Source organism: Watersipora subatra, chromosome 7 (genome assembly GCF_963576615.1).
Source record: "Watersipora subatra chromosome 7, tzWatSuba1.1, whole genome shotgun sequence".
Classification (NCBI taxonomy): Eukaryota; Metazoa; Bryozoa; class Gymnolaemata; order Cheilostomatida; family Watersiporidae; genus Watersipora; species Watersipora subatra.
In genome coordinates, this window is record NC_088714.1 from 27,788,254 (window position 1) to 27,807,967 (window position 19,714).

Here is a 19,714-nt window from a genome sequence, read left to right on the forward strand (position 1 = left end):
GATTGACTAAACTCTAAATTTGTGCAACAATTAGGATAGGAAGATTCAGCAGGAGTTGCCCTCACTTGTCTGGAATATTGTCCTTGTCATAGTCATAGAGCTTCTTGAGAAATTGGCCATCCCCTAGAAACTGTTTAGCCGAGGACCAGTCAGCTTTTCTGTTGTTGAGGATACAAACCGCCTCCATAACAGTTTCTACAAGTTCGGGTGGATTGGTGAACACCCTCACTTCTGATATGTCATTCTTGTCTAAAGCGTCGAGAGCCTATAAACAGACATGTTCATTTATGTTCTTAGAAAGGTCAAATAGATACGTTACATGGTGACCAGGATGTTCAAATAACTTTGAATAATCTGCTTACAAAGCTAGAATAGCTAATTGCTCTCAAAGCAGTTAAAATAATTATTGAAATGTATTCAAAACAACTTGCAATGGCATTAATTATTTCTTCTCAAATTTGACGTGGTGAAAAATTAAACAAAAACATTTGTACATTCAAGTTTACACTTTGTAATAGTACAATTTATTTAGCATTCAATATGAACTTTGTAAAACTTTTACTTGATGTAATTTACTTTGAATATTGATAATAGCTTCCGAAAAATAATGCAGAGCAAACCATAAAAAATAGCAGTTTTTTACAAAATAATTTTATTGGCTGATCAACAATCATTGCTATATATAGTTTTTCGAATCATGCAAATGCATGACGCTTATCCAATTGAATAACTTATCCAACCAACCAATTGGAGGACTTATCAAACCAACCAATTGGATGACTGACCATACCAACCAATTGGAAAACTTATCAAACCAACCAATTGGAGGACTTACCAATCTTGCTTTTTACCGTAAAAATCTGGCATGGCTTTACTCTTAGCTCGTAAGAATTACATTAGTTTGTCAACCAACCAGAATATTGTCAATACCTGATACATTTGAATATAATATTTTGGATCGGAATCTTAGAAGTTCAACCTGTAACAAGTTATAATCTGATGAGAGGTCTTCAACTTAAACAGAACTCTCTCGCTAACTACTGTATCCACTGGTAGATAATACCTATTAGTTAAAGCTTGTCCACAGATGGTAACCTAATGCGTTTACCGTCACACGCCAACTGCATAGAGTGCAACCAGATGCCATATCTGCAGATAAGTTCTCAAACTTATAAATTCATCTGTCATTGTCACCTTACCAACTTACCAAACTATGTTGACCTGCAGATATCACCTCTTAAGTTAGCAAAAGCTTTTTTACTTGTATATACTGCTTATTCACTTGAAAACTGATTTATTTGTATAATTGTTTGTTGCGGCAAATTCATCTGCAAATATCCCCTTATACCCTTTGACACTGCATAAAGAAGCATACCTTAACAGCAGCATCAAGAGCAGGAAGAGCTTCGTCTAAGTCAGCCTGAGCATCATCAGCTATAGCCTGAGTTTCTTCTGCCTTGGCCTTTGCTACCGCCTCGTCCTCCATGACAACGCTTCGTACTGCATCAGCTTTTTCTTGATCAACGACTAGTCGCTCCATAAGAGATGTCGTGTCAGCCTACAACAGGTCAAGTATTATATTTAACTAGAGCCCTGGCAGTCTGGTGCATCAAGAGAGACCATCAGGTGTAATAAGTATCTGCATAAATATTCCAGCATACAGCAAAGTGATTGAATGGTGCAGTTGGTACCGCTCCTGCCCACTAAGCGAGATGTTTATGTTTGAATCCTGTGCGATGCAATCTTTCTCCCAACATCCACCCGCGTCTTCGGACAGGTGGACAGACAGACAGACTCTTATATTAAAGATTCGAGAAGACTACGAAAATTGCTTCCAAATTAGAGCTGCTTTGATAAATAATGTAGAAACCAGGCAGAGAATATATTTTATACAAAAGTCGCAGAAGTGGTCTCAATGGTTGGCTCAATAAAATTGAAATTAAGTCCAGTTACTCTCTGAGCACGGTTCAGTTTATCAGAATGTCAACTGCATTCTTCATAACTGATAGAGAGATTACAACTCACTGCTGTAAGATGTATTTAAACACAGTGTGACTACACAAGACTGGCTGTCTTATTGATATCTGACCACCGGAGCGAAGTAAGCTTTAATCATTCTACTCTTAACTTAGAGTGTTGAACAATCTAACACTTTGCAGCTTCATAAAAAGAATAAAAAAACCAGCTTTAAAGGAATCATAAACAATCCTTAGTACATATTTGGAGGTTTCAAAATTTTGCAAGATTTAATCTAACATAATACGGATTCTATGGATGATGTAACATACATGTATGATGATGACATGACGGTTTCATGAGATCTATGGAGTACGTACTACCAGAATGTTCTTAAGAATTCAAATATTGTGCTCTATGTATTTTTAAAATTCAACCAGTTCCATTAACTGCATTTACTGTATTCATTATATTAACTCGATAAAAATATATCTTAACTATAATAAGAACGGTGTATGTATGTCTGTCTGTCCATTCATTGAACGTCAGGGTTAGAGGTTAGGATAAAAAATTGCTTTCAAGAAGACTCCAACTCGTGATAAAATTCCAATAAGATTATTTCCATTATTACTATTTATATCGAAAGAACCATTAGAGTTGCATCTGCAGGGCAGAAAGTATCCCGACCTGTTTCACTTTAAGTTCTGGCTCCAGGGCAACAAGCTCTGTTTGCATCGAATCGACAAGCTCATTGGTTTCCAGAATCTTCCGCAGACCATTCGCCACACGGTCTCTCGCATTCACTAGCTGCCTGTAGAAAGAAAAGAATTTTAAAATGGCGATTTAATTTACTTAAAATCATGCGTATCTAAAATAAAAGTGACACTCACTTGAAAATCTTCACAAGCACAAAAGTAAAGGTTAGTAACAGCAAGAAGGCAGCGTTGAAGCCCGACCTACTACAAATGCTGATATTAAAGATGAGCTTACGCAAAATTCTAGTAGCTTTTATCAGAAACTATCAGTATTTTTCTATCATTTGCGATTGTTTTTAATGTTTGCTTATCTGACTGCCAGGATATTTCAAGATCAGAATCGACAAAACTTGATCACAACTAAAGTGCTCAGACCTAAAACACTCGCAAAATCATGTTACCAGTTATTGTGATTGCAATAGTTGATATCGGCTATTGTGTTCAAGATGCAGCATTACAGGTCTCTTTTCTGTCAGTCTCTTTGCAATTATAGACACCACAATCGCAATTTCGCTTAATCTGAGTGTTTCAACTGCGATAAAGGTTTTTAAATATTAATCTTTAAAAATTCTGGCAGTCAGATCACCATTTTAACCTTTAAACATCCTAGCAGACCACCTCAAACATCAAATACAATCGCAGATTAAAGAAAAATACCGATAATTTCTGATAAAATCTACAAAATCGTTGCGTAAGTTTATCTCAGAGAACCAGTAGTCTAATACATTTATCAGATGCACAAATCTAGCCACTAATAATAAGCATATATACAAGTAAACTTTTATATCTACATTACAAGGGTGAACTCACTTCTTTTTGTCTGCTAGCATGCCAACATAGAGCGTGATCAGCTCTAGGTAGCTAGTAGGGGTCGTGTAGTAGCGCCTCTTCAGCTCATCGTAGAATCTTTCAGCCATGGTTGTGACACTCATGTGAATCGCTACACACATCTCTGATATCTTGGTCTGCCACACACAGATATGGTAAAAATAAAATTAGCTATACGCACAATCTATCTACTATATAGATCTCAAAGTTTGTGTGTGTGTCTGTGTGTTTTGTCTAGCTATAACTATTAAAATAGTTGGAATGAAAAACTGTACAACAGATGATTTGATCTCGGAACCTCCTGTTCCCAGATAATATGCTCAACCATTGAGATAGCAAGATTGATGGGTTCATTTGGCGATATGAGTTGATATCTGGGTGGAAATACACATGCCGCTATGCGTTACACAAGTGATTAAAGCTTGCTCTCACGGCTCTTATTAGTAAGTTACTAGCTTACTCAAATTAGCCATTGACAATGTGCAAGGCTAATGGCAAGTGGCAGGTAACTACCTTACCTCTCACTGGTTTTTAATACCCGTGCAACGCCAAGCATTTCGCTAGTCAATTTATAATTTGAAATTTTCATCTTCAACAAAATAACATGTTCCCATAAAAATGGGATTGCTGAGTGAAAAAAGATCATTTTAAAGAAAATAATAAAGTGTTTACCATGCATTAGACATGCATATGGTTTATCCAAAACATGACAAGGTTAAATTTAAACGCAACATGCTTGTAGATGAACATATCAACATGCTGTACACGACATGCCTCTAGATGAACATATTACCATGATGAAAAAAAAGAAATGCTTAGTAAGAACCTGACACCCATTGAAAAGCAAGGAAATCACATCAATTGCATGCAACTAGATTAACAATTGGAAATAAGAGATTTCATAAGGAAAGACTACATCGGGGGAAGGAAGTGGAAATCATGAGACAAAGACGAGTGTGACGAGTTACTAGGCTATGGAAGGAATAAGAAAGATACCTTTAGATCTCCTCCCTGATAACACAATAACAGGTTTTAAACACAACTTCTGACAGCGCAATACCAAAAATGTCAATTGAAGCTTGTTCCACTAATTTCAACTGGTATTCATAACACAAATATAATAATATTAACAAATTAATAATTAATGAAATATAATAAATATTAAGGAATGACTAAGCAAAGTATTTGAAAGGTAATAAATTTTTAATCAAACTAGTTCCGCTCCTTCATACCTTCATTGAGTCATCACCAAGATCAACCTCAGCAAATGAGGAGCTAGCCACGCCCATGAGAGCTTCTCTTGGCCACTCAACAAACCAGTCTATGGTGCAGCAGTTGACGAGGGAAGGAAACATACGGCAGCGAGACCTGAAGCTGCTACCCACCGGACTCATACATAGTACAATGTGAAGATTACTCCTACAATATAGTGACTAAATTACGAGCCTACATGCAGCAGCCCAGCATGAATTTTAACACTATTTGAGTGTCCGTTTTACCTGAGGAAAAATTAGGAATATAAAATCAAACCTCAACATACAAAGTCTGTTCCAATATATGCTAACACTGTGATATGTTGAAGCAAATATTTGTATATGTATATGCCAAATTCGCTAAATTTGTCCCAAAGCGCACAAAAATGCGATAAATACTTTAAGTAATAACATGGTGCATGAAAAAACAACTGCTTTATATAAAACCGCAAGATGAAATGTAAAAGTTTAACCGTAAATAAAAAAAATACCTAATTTACTTGAGAAGCATGTAAATTACAATGTGTACTCGGGAACACATGGGTTAGCAGTACAGCTAGTGATTGCGAAAAAATGTGTACTTCAGTCCAGATTATAATAGACCGACATTAAATTAACTTAATTTGTAATCTTTTCATTCTTTTATTGCCTTAATTTTAATTTCCATCAGCATTTTTTTACTTTCCTTCACAAAATTTTAATGTTTTGATAAATTTTAGATGCTACAGAATGGAGATTATTTCACAAGTCAAGAACAAATGTTTTCTCAAACTTTATTCTAACATAAAAAATTCATATTTAGAGGAAATCCTAAGAAACCTCTGAATTGAAATAATAATACTTATACCTAGTTTAGGAAAGACCAATTTATCATATCTTTAAAAAGAGTACCCACCTGACCCTGTTGATAGCGTACTCATATATCGCATCTCGATTGCCTTCCGGTATACCAGCTTCCTTTGCAGCGGGTCTGCAGGCTATAATCAGCTTTTCAAGTTCCTCCGCTTCTAGAAGGTTTGGAACTTCGCCAGAGTTGAGAATGTTATTTATATCTTCAAGGAACTCTACAATACAAAAAATTCGTTACGTCCCTTGTTCTAATAGAGAGCAAAATAGCATAATGACCATTGGACATGGGGCCAGATACATGATAACGAGGATACCACTCTATTAATTCAAAGTTTAAATTTTCGCTGGTCAACTTCTCATGGTAACAAAAAGGTGTTATACGCTAAGGCAAGAAAAAAGAAATATTTGCTGCTTTTGTTTGACTATCACCCTAGATATTAGGCTATAAAATGCATATAGAATTGATAACCCACCTTCAACTACAATCTGAGTATCTGTGAAAAGAAAGACTGTGTCAAGGTTTTGAACTCCTGCCATATCATACAGCTTTTTCAGGTCCTCATGGAAAGCGAGGTAGTCGTACCCTCTGCTTAGTTCTATCTGGAAGCAGGTATATCCACACATGTGCGAGGCCAACCTGCAAGTAAAAGATGGCTGACCTACATAAGCCAGACTGGAATGATCCAACTCTATAACACCCATTGAGCTACACTAGTATAAGTTAATCATTGCTAACCATTTTAGGAACATTTTAGTTGAAGTATACTTTAGTAAAATAAATAATACATTGCTTTGTGAAATCTTTTTTAATTAATAATGAAACAAACAGGGAGTCATTCCTACAGTTATTCTATTGCACCTAACTGTTCTTTTTATTGTTTCTGTAGCAAAATCTACATATTTACAACAGAATATTAAAAAAATCAATTAATAAAAATCTGTATCCATATATCAGCAACGTTTATCAATTTTCTGGTCAAATGATTGTCAATAAGAAGGGCTTAGAAATACTTAACCTAGAATACAAATACATATATATACCAGCAAACTGACAGTTGAATCAGTACTGACATAGTGGAAGCATGAAACATCTCTGAAAAGAAGAATGCTGTGATTGTTCATACCTCTATGGCTACTCTATTGTTTTGGCAATCTCAAAATCGGGAAGCAAACGTTTGCTGCCCGATGTTACTAGTAGTAAAAAATAGATAGTTAATGACAAAAGCAACTAAATTAATAACATCGGGAAGACCGCCTGAATATCCACCCACCTAGTGAGTGACTGTTTGCCAGTACCACCGACTCCCACCAGCAGAGCGTTCCCTCTTTCTTGTCGAATCATTCTTGCAATTCTGGTTGTGTGTTCAATGGCATCGAGGAAGAAGACGAGACTCATCTCTTTGCTTGTGCCCATGTTGAAATCATCTAGATACTAAACAGATATCAAAACTGCTTGAAGGTCAATGCTAAGTTAACATAAACAATATTTAAACATTAAATAGAGATAACAACTCCATAGAGGTCAACGTAAAGTCAAAACACAACAGCCTTTAATAATTACATAGACTTAACTCTTTCACTATGAACTTTACTGACATAAACTCGTGATTTTTGATGTAGAAACTAGAGTCTCTGTCATAAAACTTGATTCCAAAGATTTGAAATTACCAAGAAATTCTGCACAATAATCAATACTTTGCCAAGAAAAAGCCATGTTTAATATGTTTTTGATAACCCAATGTTCTTAAATTATTGCGGCAATTTTTTGGATGATCTGTTAAAGATGTAATCAGTGATCAATGTTTTTGTAAAGGTACTGAGACAAGCCATTATGAACGATTTCTAGAGTGAAAGAATTAAAACCTCCTTAGAGGTCAGTGTAAAGTCAACATGCAATAAACTTGAAGACTCATTAGAGGTCAATGCAAGGTCAACAAGACAAAATAGATAAACTACTAAAGAGATATGAAGACGCAGTTCTGACATTACTAACAGCTAAGTATATATGAGCTTAGTCAGTTTAAACAGAACAAACTTCCAAGAGTACAACTGAGTGGAAGACAGGCTTAACTCACGTCACATAGAACTGTCTCCAACTTTGACATATTGTTCAACTCCTCATAAACTCTGTCAGCTTTTTCTGCTCCAATCTTCATGAAGTCACCAAAGAGGATGGGTTGAGTAACAAAAGACTCAGGCTCTATGTTCTGCATAACAGAGAGATGTTGTCTAAACGCAAGTTAAAGTCTCGTGTTCAGTTTCGATGTCAAGATAACCAATATACACTTTCAACCAAAATCTACCAAAACTCACTCGGTACAAGTTGTCTTCGCTTAATGACGGGGTTACACTATGGAGACCCTGAAGGTACGCAGTTCTGTCATTAAATGACCCCCCTTTGAGCTTCCGTTGACAAACCTTTTGCTCGGTAATAAGCTAAAGTATTGCATACATAGGGGCTATTTACACTGTATTCTACTTTCTCAACTTTTCTCTTTCTCTACTATCTCTTGACTCTTTAATAATAAATGTAAGCTTCTAACGAGTACATTAAAATGCTACTTTTGCTTTTTCATTTAGCCTTTGCGTGTGCACGAGCATGTAAACAAATGTTAGGTCATCGCATCGTGCATTGCGGTAGATGCTACGTCGTTTAATAGTAAAAGCGTTTTTTGACAATATTCATAATTTATAGCATGTCATCGTAACTCCGGGTCGAGTGAGGACTACTTTGAGTTAAATTTTAATTAAACATTTCAACAGGGTGAAGCTAACAACAAGCAAAAGTAAATGTAGATACATAGTTAATATATTTCTGGTTAGCAAAAACAAATGAAGTGCCCTAGTTTTTACAAGAAAAGAGTGCTCAACAAACTGTGTGTAAACAAATAACTTTTCAGCTTAAACAAGCAGACATTGTCTCCAAAAGATAGTACGCTTTTAAATAACCTAACAGCAATAGAAAATTGGAAACCTGGGCTCTCAAACAAAGCCCTTCAGCCTAAAACTGTTAATTTCTAAGTATGAGAATTCACAACTGTTCACTGAATACTCTAACCAAATGATTACAAGATATTGAACCAGATTTATTGAGTGATAATTAGAATAAAAGAAAAGACAATTCCCAAGTGTATGCATAACTATTAATGGACAGGGTCTTGCTATATGCAACCTAATGTAGTCAAAAAGGATTTGCTGAGCCATTAGTAAACCAATCATAAGATTTTATAGGCTCAGCTAGTTTTGTGATTAGCGGCAACTTATAGAAGAAATATTATCCAACCATAGTATGGGTGTCACACCATTCGTTAGACTACCATAAATAGAGTCAAGTGAAATTGTGACAACTGAACTCAAACTGAAGACCTCGAGTTTGAAGAACTAAGACTCAAAAATGACTGACCTCTGAGAAGTGTTTGGAGGCCATCTCTGAGAGCATGTTGTGGAAATATTTCTTGTCTTCATTGTTGATAAGCCGGTCATGGAAAACTCTAAGAGTTTCATGACAGAATAGTCTGAAAACTTGTTTGTTATCTCGGACGTTGCCGACATCGCATTGAAGAATACCTGTGAAAGTAGGAGTGAACTAATAATCACTGAAATATGACTACTATACAACACTGTATGACCTCAAACAGGAAGTTCATCTTACAAGTTGGAAATAAGTTCAGACATGTGTAAAGATAACTTTGACAAAACAAATTGTGTAAATTTTTACAGTACAGTCTACAAGTTAAAAAGTATGGTGTGTCGTAATGTTAATATAATAACTACCCAAAAACCTTTGTCTAAAATTTTTTTCATTTTTCTTCTTCGCAACACTAACAATCATTTACAACGACAATGTACCTTGCATGCATTTTGAGAGATCTCTAAGGTTGAAAACATAGTGAGACTTCGCTGGAGTTGGTAACAATTCAGCTGACATTCTGTTGTAAATCTCCACAGCAGCGCTTACTATGAACTCTGCTGACTGTTTGACCGCTTGTGGGAAGTCATGGAAGAACCCGTTAAGAATAGCCTAACAACCAAAGACAGGAAATGCAATATCCTTCCATTGAACCCTAAATGATATTAAGTAACTAATGGCAGAAGCTTTCGAAGACTATTTCATTGCAGCTGTGGAGCAGAACATCTAAAAAAGGAGTTATCGGTAGATTCTTTCACAGACGCTTAGTAGGTTAGAAGCATATATTGGCCCTCTGCAGGTAAAGCTATTGATTTGTCTGTTGTGAGCCAAATTTCTAATGTGCCGATGATAAGTTTTCAAAGTGATTAATGGTGAGAGAGTGTGGGTGCAGACAACACTAATATTACTATTAAGTATATAAAATTAACAAATATCAACGTCAATAATGAAAAATAGACATCGCTGCGAAACTTTCACCCATGAGCATGCTTGTATCTGTTGCAAGGTTCTAACTAAGTTTTGAGAGATACGAATAGTGTTACAATTAGGAAGCTGATATGATTACATACAACAACGAGGGCGATAATATCAGCATGATGCATGTTCAATACTGTCGCATAAAAGCTCAAGATTCAATGTTGCAGAAAGAGTAAAGAGTAAAATGTCGCAGAAGCTGTGAATCCCCGAAGAACCAAACATAAACTAATTTAAACACATGCGAAAAAAATTTCACCTATTTTTTGAAAATTTTTAAACTAGTTTAATTTTTTTAATATTTTCCATAAAATAGGCAAGTGAAACTGCCAGTTTTTACAGAGAATTGTTTTAAAAATTAGCTTCACCATCTAATTATATTTACTGATGTTTTCTAGGTTATTGCATGGAGAAAAACAGGAGAGATCAAGTGTGCAATGACTCACAAGGAACATGTGTTTGAGACTATGTTCGCTAGGAGAAGGAATGCTGAGCATAGCAAAGTGTCGAATAAGCCGTGGAGTCACCGGGTTCCTTCCACCACCCGGTGGAGCACAGGCTGCAGACAGTGTTACGTCTTGTATCTCTCTCCAAAACAGCTTGTCCCTATCATAGAAGCCACCAAAGTCCTGCAAACAGAACAGAAAAGGTAGAAATTTGTTAAAATAAATATGAAAAAAGTCATAATGAAATACATATAGCATGAGATCCAATCAAAATTATCAGTATAGGTGCAAATTTGAGATTGAACTGGAGTTGTCTGTTCATTAAATGACAAATACTATACCTGATACTGCCTTAGCAGCTCAAGTGGAGGCTGGGATCCGTATGTGTCAAGTTTTGGCATGTTTAAGTCATCAACAAAGAATACAACCTTCTTACCAATAGGAGCACCTGTAACAAGAATTTAATAAGCCGCCTCCAAGCCAATAGGATGAGCTGTAACAAGCCTATACTAAACAAACATGGAGTATGACGGCTTTTTAAGAGAAGCGACAGTTCAAGTGAATAGCAAAAGTTGCAGTATTAGAAACCAGGCTCATCCAAGGCAAAGTGAGGAACCAACTCGGTGAACTACTACAACAAGGAGAACAAGGGAGGCAATCCCATAACAAGAAGAACAAGGGAGACAAACCCAGTATATTCTTCCTCTTCTTTTCAAGTTTGGACTCAATCATAATCTGCGTGCTCTGACTGTTGGTCTGGGCGGAGAAGTTGATGAATACGGGTACCAACTTAGCCTTCTCCTGAATTGTGTTCAGATGACCTCGGGCTATGACAGACTGCAAGTAATAAAGATGATGCTGAAATACGAAACAGGATGGTGTACAGGTGAAACTGACATACAGGTAATATTAAGTGGCTATGGTACCAACAAAAAATAACATATTTTGTAGAAAGCTTTCTTCGTCTGCTGAGATAAATGTGAGTATTGATTAAAAAAACTAATTGATTTAATTGATCAATTATTTTCCATAACTTATTGTAGTATTTTCTAATTATTACTATCAATTGATTTACACAAATATTTATTTATTACATTTATTTGACAAAAACTTTCGCAAAAAATAAAACTCTCTGTAAGAATCTGATAATTCATTATCACATATTCAATGCTGCTGTCTAACCACTCCTTAATGTTTATCCTTGTATTAATTTTGACTTTTTACAATCTTTTTAGCTTACGCTGTGCAGTCATGTTTATTTTTACCACAACTCCATTGTTAAGGAAACCGAAACAGTCATAGCTCCAGAATGGGAGAACCTTTTTCCTGCAAGTTATTAGTAAAAGTAACCGTTACGATGACCCTAATAAAAATAGCGTTTGCTAATTTAGATTCACCTGATCATATTCTACTGAACTTAATTTGAATGAACATAACAAAGCAAAACTTTGTTATATAATACATATTATAATCGTTAAATAACAAAGCAAAGCCAATAAAGTAATATATGATAATAATATTACTGTTAACACTGTACATAAACATGAATTTATATATGTTAAAATCATCTATCAGGAATTAAATAGTACTCTGAAATACTTCACCTTTCCAACTCCAGTATTGCCAGTGTAGAGAACAGAACGCTTGACTGCCAGGAACTTCTCCAGCAGATAACCGTAGCGCACAGTATCGGTAGTCGGGACGACCATGTCAAAGAATGGCAACTCAGGGTTATAGTTAAACCGAGGAACTATCTTTTCCCAGAGATCCATTCTCTTTGTCTCATAGTCCATGTAGCAGCTCCAGAGGTCACCCATTGTTGGCAGCTGAAATAATGAAGACATTTATGAAGAGACATCTTTTCACATAGTATTTGAAACCATCTACCATAGCCTGTATTAAACTCCCTTTATTATCTACCATAGCCTGTATTAAACTCCCTTTATTATCTACCATGATAGTCTGTATTAAACTCCCTTTATTATCTACCATAGCCTGTATTAAACTCCCTTTATTATCTACCATGATAGCCTGTATTAAACTCTCTTTATTATCTACCATAGTCTGTATTAAACTCCTTTTATCGTATGAACCAAATAATGCTTATTCTGATACTTTAAACAACCAATTATTGACGTATGAAAGGTTCTCCGTCAACACGATATTCACATCGCTAAAAATTTGGTAAAAAAAACTATGATCGGAAAGTTCTGATGTTACCAGACAATGCTCTCTAAATACATATGTACAGAGTAGACAGCGATTCGTGACAAACAAAGCTCTCTATATGTTAGCTAGTGATTTAATAAGAAGTCTTCACATTGCACACTTTTAGTTTAGTCAAGATAGTTGAAATTATACTATCCAATGTTGAAGTTGAATGCTAAAAATTCCTTTAATCTTTACATAGTAACCAATAGTCTATCTTTGCCTGTATTCAAGCTAGCCGGCTATTGAAACTTTTCTATCTATTATATACAGAATGAGTCCCTGTAGTTCCCATTAAGATTGTACACATACATAACATGTTTGTATGTGGGTTAGAAAGCTGCTACAGCCAGTATTATGTCAAAATGTGCCGAGTCATTCGACACTCACCAAAGGGCTGAGTAAAGATTACCTTATGTTATAACGCAACGCCACTGACAAAACCATAACACCCACAGCCAAATGTTCTACTTTTATGCAAATTTTCCAATATACAAAATAAACATTTTACGCAACATCTGAAGTAACTTCCCACATGAAACGTTTCTCAAAACGTCACATTGTCGCAAAAGGTAGCCAAGGGGCAGATGAGAATCAACAGGAAAACCCAAGCAACCCAATATGAATTCAGCTAAACATATCATGGTACGACTTCATGCCACAGTAAACTGAGAATAAAATAGACCAAGAAGTTTTCAATGATTATCTTAGTTTAATTGTAGAGCAGGATGCCCAAAGAAACAAGCTGGATTCTTCACAGACGCTTGGTAAGTTAAAACAATATTTGGCTATCTGCAAGTAAAACTTTTTATCTATTGTGAGCCAAACTTCTAACATGAAGATGAGTGTTTTATGATCAATGTGGTTAGTGGTGAACAGCTGTAAGTAAAGATATCCCTAATGCTACTATTACATACAGTGTATGACCTTACTCTGCCTCTTCATCAATTCTGATAAACAGTTATTGCTGGGAAAGTTCTGCCATAATCATTTAGCTCACAGACTCCTTTCAGAAGCAGTCGGTATGCATGAGTCATGCCCTTCACCCAGCTATTAAACCCCCACAATATTCAGATGGCTGCTATACTCATCACAAAAACACACTAACAACGAACAACAGTACTAACCTTGACCTCTGCATTGTCTTCAAACAACCCCTTGGCGAATGTATCAAATGCATCCCATTGCCTTTCCTCAATGTTTCCACCTATAGTCCAGGTAAAGCAAAACACAAATGTTGTGGCTATAAGGGAGTGGAGTCGGGACGGGTCCTGTGAAAAGTCGGGCCCTCCTCTTTGGAAGAGCAGTGATTCCATGAGCTTACACAGGCTAATAACCTTGCTTACATCAACCTGTAAACGAGATGCTATAATTACACATTTTAGTTGCTGCTAGTGCTGTGAGACTTGCATGAGGGAAAGTTTCAGGCTGGTAACAATGCTGACCGCTAATGGTAAATAGAATGCATTACTAGACTACCAATTGACTGCTTTGCTAACTGACAAGTGTTAACAGAATGACAACTAGTTAGGTAATAAAGTACCGAGCAACCTTGACAAGCATAATTGACAGGTGATAATGCTATCAGTAAACTGAGACTGGTAAACTAAGAGCTGGTAATGCTATCAGTAAACTGATAGCATTACCAGCTGGCAATTTTAAACCAATTTTTCTTTTAACATTACGCAGTGACTTCTGGGAAGGCATATAAAAATTCATTATTTATATGCTACTAATAAAAAATACCATATTGTGTAAATTTATTAGACTAGCTCTATGGAGCCCCTTAGCCGACTGATATGTTTAGAAGTTACTTTATTATGGTTTTGATGTCATAAACAATGCAATTTGAGCACTTCAAAAGATGTTTATATTAAATGACTATCATTACGGCCAGCCACCTTTGAAAGTTACTCGTAAAAACATCTGAATATGTGCTGTTACAATTATTTAACACACGAAAAGATAACTCCAAAATAATGTCTGTCAAAAACTCATGAGACTGAAATAAAGCAGGTGACAGAACCTTCAAAAATTTTTGTTTTACCCATTCAAAATTTAAATTATTTAAATATCACAAACCGTAAGATATAAAAAACCACAAGATGAAGGTAGTTAATACACATCACTCACCTGGGCAATCATCTGAGTGCACTTTCTGTTGACAAATTTGAGACCGGCGTCAACATAGCGACTGAAGAGCTCAATTATAAAATCTGGCGTTTCAGGATGTGGAATGTGTTTCTTCATCGAGGCTAGCCAAGTTTTAACATATGGCATCCATCGTAGCTCGTCTGGGTCTATGTACACCATTCCACATCTATAAAGAAGCCTCTATGTTACAGAGGAGCCATCATTTATCCTATAGATTCCTTCTAACTAGACAGAGCTGCCAATTTTACGTGAATTGTATTTAATGAAAGTTTGATAAAAGTGTTTACATATCCTATAGTTCCAATATTTATATTTCTTAAAGAAGATGCTTAAAGATTTACTACTAAAGGTTGGTTATATTATAATTGTTTTAATAAAAAAGGTAACTCTTGCTCAACATTATAACAAAATGTTCTGTTTGTCTAAAAATGTTCCAATATTTTTTTACAGTAAACACTCTATGGATAAATCTATTTTATCAGCTCAATTAGTCTGAAGACATATTTAGAGAGCAGAAAACAATTTGTTTTTAAACTAAACACTCACAGAAGATATATGGCTAAACAGACACAATGGAGGTCGCTATTTGGTGCAACAAATTCAACTGGCTAAAATAGCAATACATGAAAAAAAATTTGTGATTCTGGTTAGCATACAGTCATATCAGAGCGAATCTCCACCTGAGCTACTACCAACCTGCTGACAGTGGCGGGTGATGCGACAGCCAAGTCCTGGACCTCAAACAGCATGTGGATGTAGTTGGTGAGCTTTATTCTCTCACTGTTGGCCAGACACAGCATCTTGTTATCATCTAGCACAGTGTTCATGTTTTCAATCCAGAGGGCATCTACGGGGCCATCACAAATCACCCACTGATGATCACTGGTTGTGTCCTAAAATGCAGTTACAGCTAGGAGAAGATGACTCACAAGATAAGCATCACAAGTTTGTAAAAGAATAGCATTTGGCATAACTCAAATCGAAATCCAACTAAGCTACTGAAATGCAGTAAGTTTCAGAAGCTAAAAAGGGAGAATTATACATTATACTGAAGCAATGAATAGAATTAGACAAAATTGCAGGGAAGCGTTTTACAAAAGCTTTACTTCGGTGGTGGTAATAAAATAGAATACATAACTGACTGCACAGGTTGTACAGAATAGCACAAACATCATATTCTAAACAACCTAGGCTTGACAATGGAATCTTCTGGCAGTTTTTCAAAGATTAAACTTAGAAGCAGACAGACAAGCATATTCTTGGAAACATGATACTTCCCCACCTCAGCAATTAGCAATAAAATTACAGCATCACCATCATAGCAAATACCAAACAACTCAACTTACAACCTCTTCAACGACAAGCAACAGCATTGCTATTATAACTTGCAGTGACAGCTTAGTAGAGTAAGTCTACCTGTACGCAGAATCTGATGGTCGTAGCCATGAGACCATCATGCCACTCTAAGGTGAGTTTGTCTATGCCACCATAGAGTTCATCCATTGTGATAGCCTTAGGATTGAGCACATAGGTGTGTACTTTCTCATAGAAAGGGTCAGCATCCACTCCAAACTTGTCATGCATGTTGTCTAGAACCTTAGCTAACACCTACAAGGGAAAATTACAATATATTTTTATTTGCTAAACAACGAATTAAACAAATTGATCAAATGGTTTGAATACTTTTAAATGCAAACCTTTTGAAAGCAATGGATTAAGATTCCTGTGATATCCATAATTTGTGGCACTCTCATTTAAACACAGTAACAGCCACAAAACTAAGATTTAATTTGGTATTTTTAGCAAAAAGACATATTTGTGCTGAGAAAAACCGCTCACTCCTTGCTGAGCAACTACAGTAGTTTTTGTTACAAAATAACTCATTGAAATACTAGCTAAGGCCCAGGACCAGGACAGCACCTGTTGGGATAGGAAAAACTAAAAATACAAAGATCTTGCCAAGTCTTTGGCAAAGCAGGTGTGTTGGTTACTCAGTGACACTTGAGCTAGTTTCTATTTTCATCCTTTGGTATGAGTACCAGAGCCTATTCTAGTAGGCCATAAACCATGACATTATTTGGCATCTGAGCGAACCCTTACTTTAGATAGCAACCAATGAGAGAAATTCGCATATATCAGAGGATTTGTCTGCTCATGGATGTGTCTATGACACCATCCTCTTGCTTAATTAAGTTTTTTACAACCTGAGCCTACATTTGTTCAATTTTATTGGACGACTTAAGTAAGGGTTACTAGTGTGGTTATAAGTTAAATGTTCAAAAAACTAAAAACACCTGCATGAAAATAATACTTATTTTGTTATACCTGTACTAATCCAGTTTCACTATTTTGAGTTCAACTGCGCTGATGGTGAACTTTTTAAATACATCAGCAGCTGAAAATGTCTCTTATTAACAAGAAATCTAAAACTTTAGAGAGCTGTGGTAACATAGCTCAATCATGATTATCAACTAACATAGGCTCCATTCTTACCTCGTAGCAAGTTGTCTTTCCTCCGCCGGTTGGTCCGACCAACATCACACCGTGTCTCACGACGATCGTTTCAAAGAACTGGATGATCTTCTTAATGAGACAGAGCTCAGGCTGCAGGCCCTTATCTATCATAACTGAAACGATTTCTTCTTGCAGAGCTCCGTAATCATGTTCTGGGATGCTCACTCCAGGGAAGAGATCCTGAAGGATAGCCTGTAAGCACAATACCAGGTAAGTTTTAGTATGTAAGCAATAGAATAATAGTTGCCTGATGATGTTAGAAATGAGTAAGTCTTGCAATTGTGAGGCCAAGCGATGTGCTACATATGCATGCAATAGCATATGAACTTGGTGCATTCCCTTCTCAAGCATTCTGGGTATAACACATAGATGTAGCTTAAAAATGGAAACAGCAAGTTTGAACAACCAGCTAAAGATGCCTTCCTCCTGAATCATGTTGTTTCTCCGTGGACTTGTCAAGCTCCTAATTTACCTGCGACAGGCTATCTTTAAAGGGAACTGCAAGGAACATCCCTTAAGTAAATTAGGGCTACGAACAATCTCCTAAATCTTTGGACATTTGAAAATTTAGCTTAAAATCAAACCAACGACCTTTCCTATAAAAGTAAGCTCAGCATAGCTACTTCCTAGACAAAAAAGGAGAAGCATTTCTAAAAGCTTACCTGGAAGAGAATTGCATCATCAACAAGGAACTTAGGCAGGTTGCTGTCTCGCAGAGCTCTGATAAGCACGACATCCTCCGGTTTGTCTGGATTCTGTCTCTTTAGGGAACCAGCCATGACCAACACTGACTTTACAGCCCTCATTCCTGAAGGAAAAATGCAGATATAATCTGACACTCGTAGTCCAAATTATAGAACATTTAGCTACAACCACTAGGTTTCATGAGAAATTAAAAGTATTGTTTGTGGATGTACACATGGTGAGCAGAATTTGATACATTCATGACAGAATGAGGTGAATACATGAGAGAATGAGGCGAATACATGGCAGAATGGGGTAAATAAAGTCACCAGCATATACAACTGAAATCACTAAATTGTAGCTTGGGCTAGAACAACGTTGCACCATTGACAAAATGAATAAAATTTGACAATGATGTTATCATCTGTGTTTAACTACAGAACTGAAGTAAAAACATGCATTAAATAAAACCTAGAAAGTGTCATGGATAGAATGACACAATAATTATAGAACATCTTATCGCTCCAAACTGGCGTGAGTATTTAGGAAGTGATTTAGCAATGTCAAGGTCAGCTGTGTTGAAAAATGTTTTCTCAATTTAAAGCAGGATTACTCTGGTTCTTTGTGAAATTGTGTTCCTGTAAAATATCTTTGGTTTGAGCAAAAGACTTCACCCTTTTAATTACTAGTATTTCCAATATAACAACTGCACCCTGTCACTTCATTTATCCGCATACTACTAATAGGAGAAGACAACTTCACTGTATTGCGCTGAATATGTGACAATCCCTCAAAGATCGAATATGATGTCTGCTTGGCCTACAGCAAGCAGTGGCTGTGCCTGATTTTTAAGAACAATGTTGCATAAACAATGGCTCTGTGATCCTGGCTGAACATGTCTGAGTCCACGGGCAAGGGAACCATGCCGACTGGAGACATGCCTAGTTGCAGAGAGCTATTTAAATTTATATGTCACTCCGGTCACCACCGATGACCTTTTGAGAATTGAACCTGACCTTTAGTTTGCAGGTCAGATTCTCTGAACTACTACGCCATGACTGTTCCTTTACTGTAAGAGGGATTAGTGTGCGATGTACTGAGATTTCATACACATATGAGCAGACGTACCAAAGTCGTAGTGGTCCTGCTGTGAAAGCTGCTCGCTGCAGAGTTGGTACATCTGCGCCATCTTTTGAGCCAAACCCTTTGATGACTCAAATCCCTCTGAGTAGAGAATCACCTCAGCAATCAGCCTACAAGCACAAAAGGAACAGTTACAACCTACACAAAATCATGGGAGTGAGAAGATAACTTCTAATGACAAATGCTGTAACAATTTAGTTTATGAAGTTTGTAGTTATAGCAGAAGAGATCGTGACAAAACCGACGTTTATAGCGAGTCAACTTAAATACAAGGTGAAGACTAGAGTTGATTAATTATCTAAACTTTATAAACTACTTGGTATCATGTAGCTGACTCAATCAATGATTACTAAATAGTGCTCTTTATGGTAAAAATATCTAATCTTTATTCTAAGAGTCATGTCTATCCATTTCTCTGAAGCCACAGTAGAAAATTGGGAAAAAAAAACGATTACATTGTAGGAAATTTGAACTCGTGACTTCCAGGAGTAACATGGTAGACCGGTACTCAATGTCTGCACCAATCAACCGCCATGTATC

The 19,714-nt window shown here is 36.3% G+C and overlaps 1 protein-coding gene across 1 annotated transcript in view; it reads right to left on the minus strand.

Annotated features, from left to right (window-relative positions):
• LOC137400617 (dynein axonemal heavy chain 6-like) overlaps positions 1–19,714 on the minus strand; it is a 73,469-nt gene that overhangs the window by 19,487 nt on the left and 34,268 nt on the right. Inside the window, 22 exon segments of the mRNA XM_068086949.1 lie at positions 66–265; positions 1,376–1,558; positions 2,644–2,767; positions 3,522–3,676; positions 4,772–4,958; positions 5,688–5,856; positions 6,115–6,278; positions 6,913–7,073; positions 7,717–7,848; positions 9,045–9,208; positions 9,491–9,662; positions 10,472–10,654; positions 10,813–10,919; positions 11,161–11,308; positions 12,076–12,297; positions 13,807–14,031; positions 14,813–14,999; positions 15,530–15,726; positions 16,250–16,441; positions 17,327–17,539; positions 18,010–18,155; positions 19,160–19,284. Coding sequence (XP_067943050.1) covers positions 66–265; positions 1,376–1,558; positions 2,644–2,767; positions 3,522–3,676; positions 4,772–4,958; positions 5,688–5,856; positions 6,115–6,278; positions 6,913–7,073; positions 7,717–7,848; positions 9,045–9,208; positions 9,491–9,662; positions 10,472–10,654; positions 10,813–10,919; positions 11,161–11,308; positions 12,076–12,297; positions 13,807–14,031; positions 14,813–14,999; positions 15,530–15,726; positions 16,250–16,441; positions 17,327–17,539; positions 18,010–18,155; positions 19,160–19,284 — 3,756 coding nt within the window.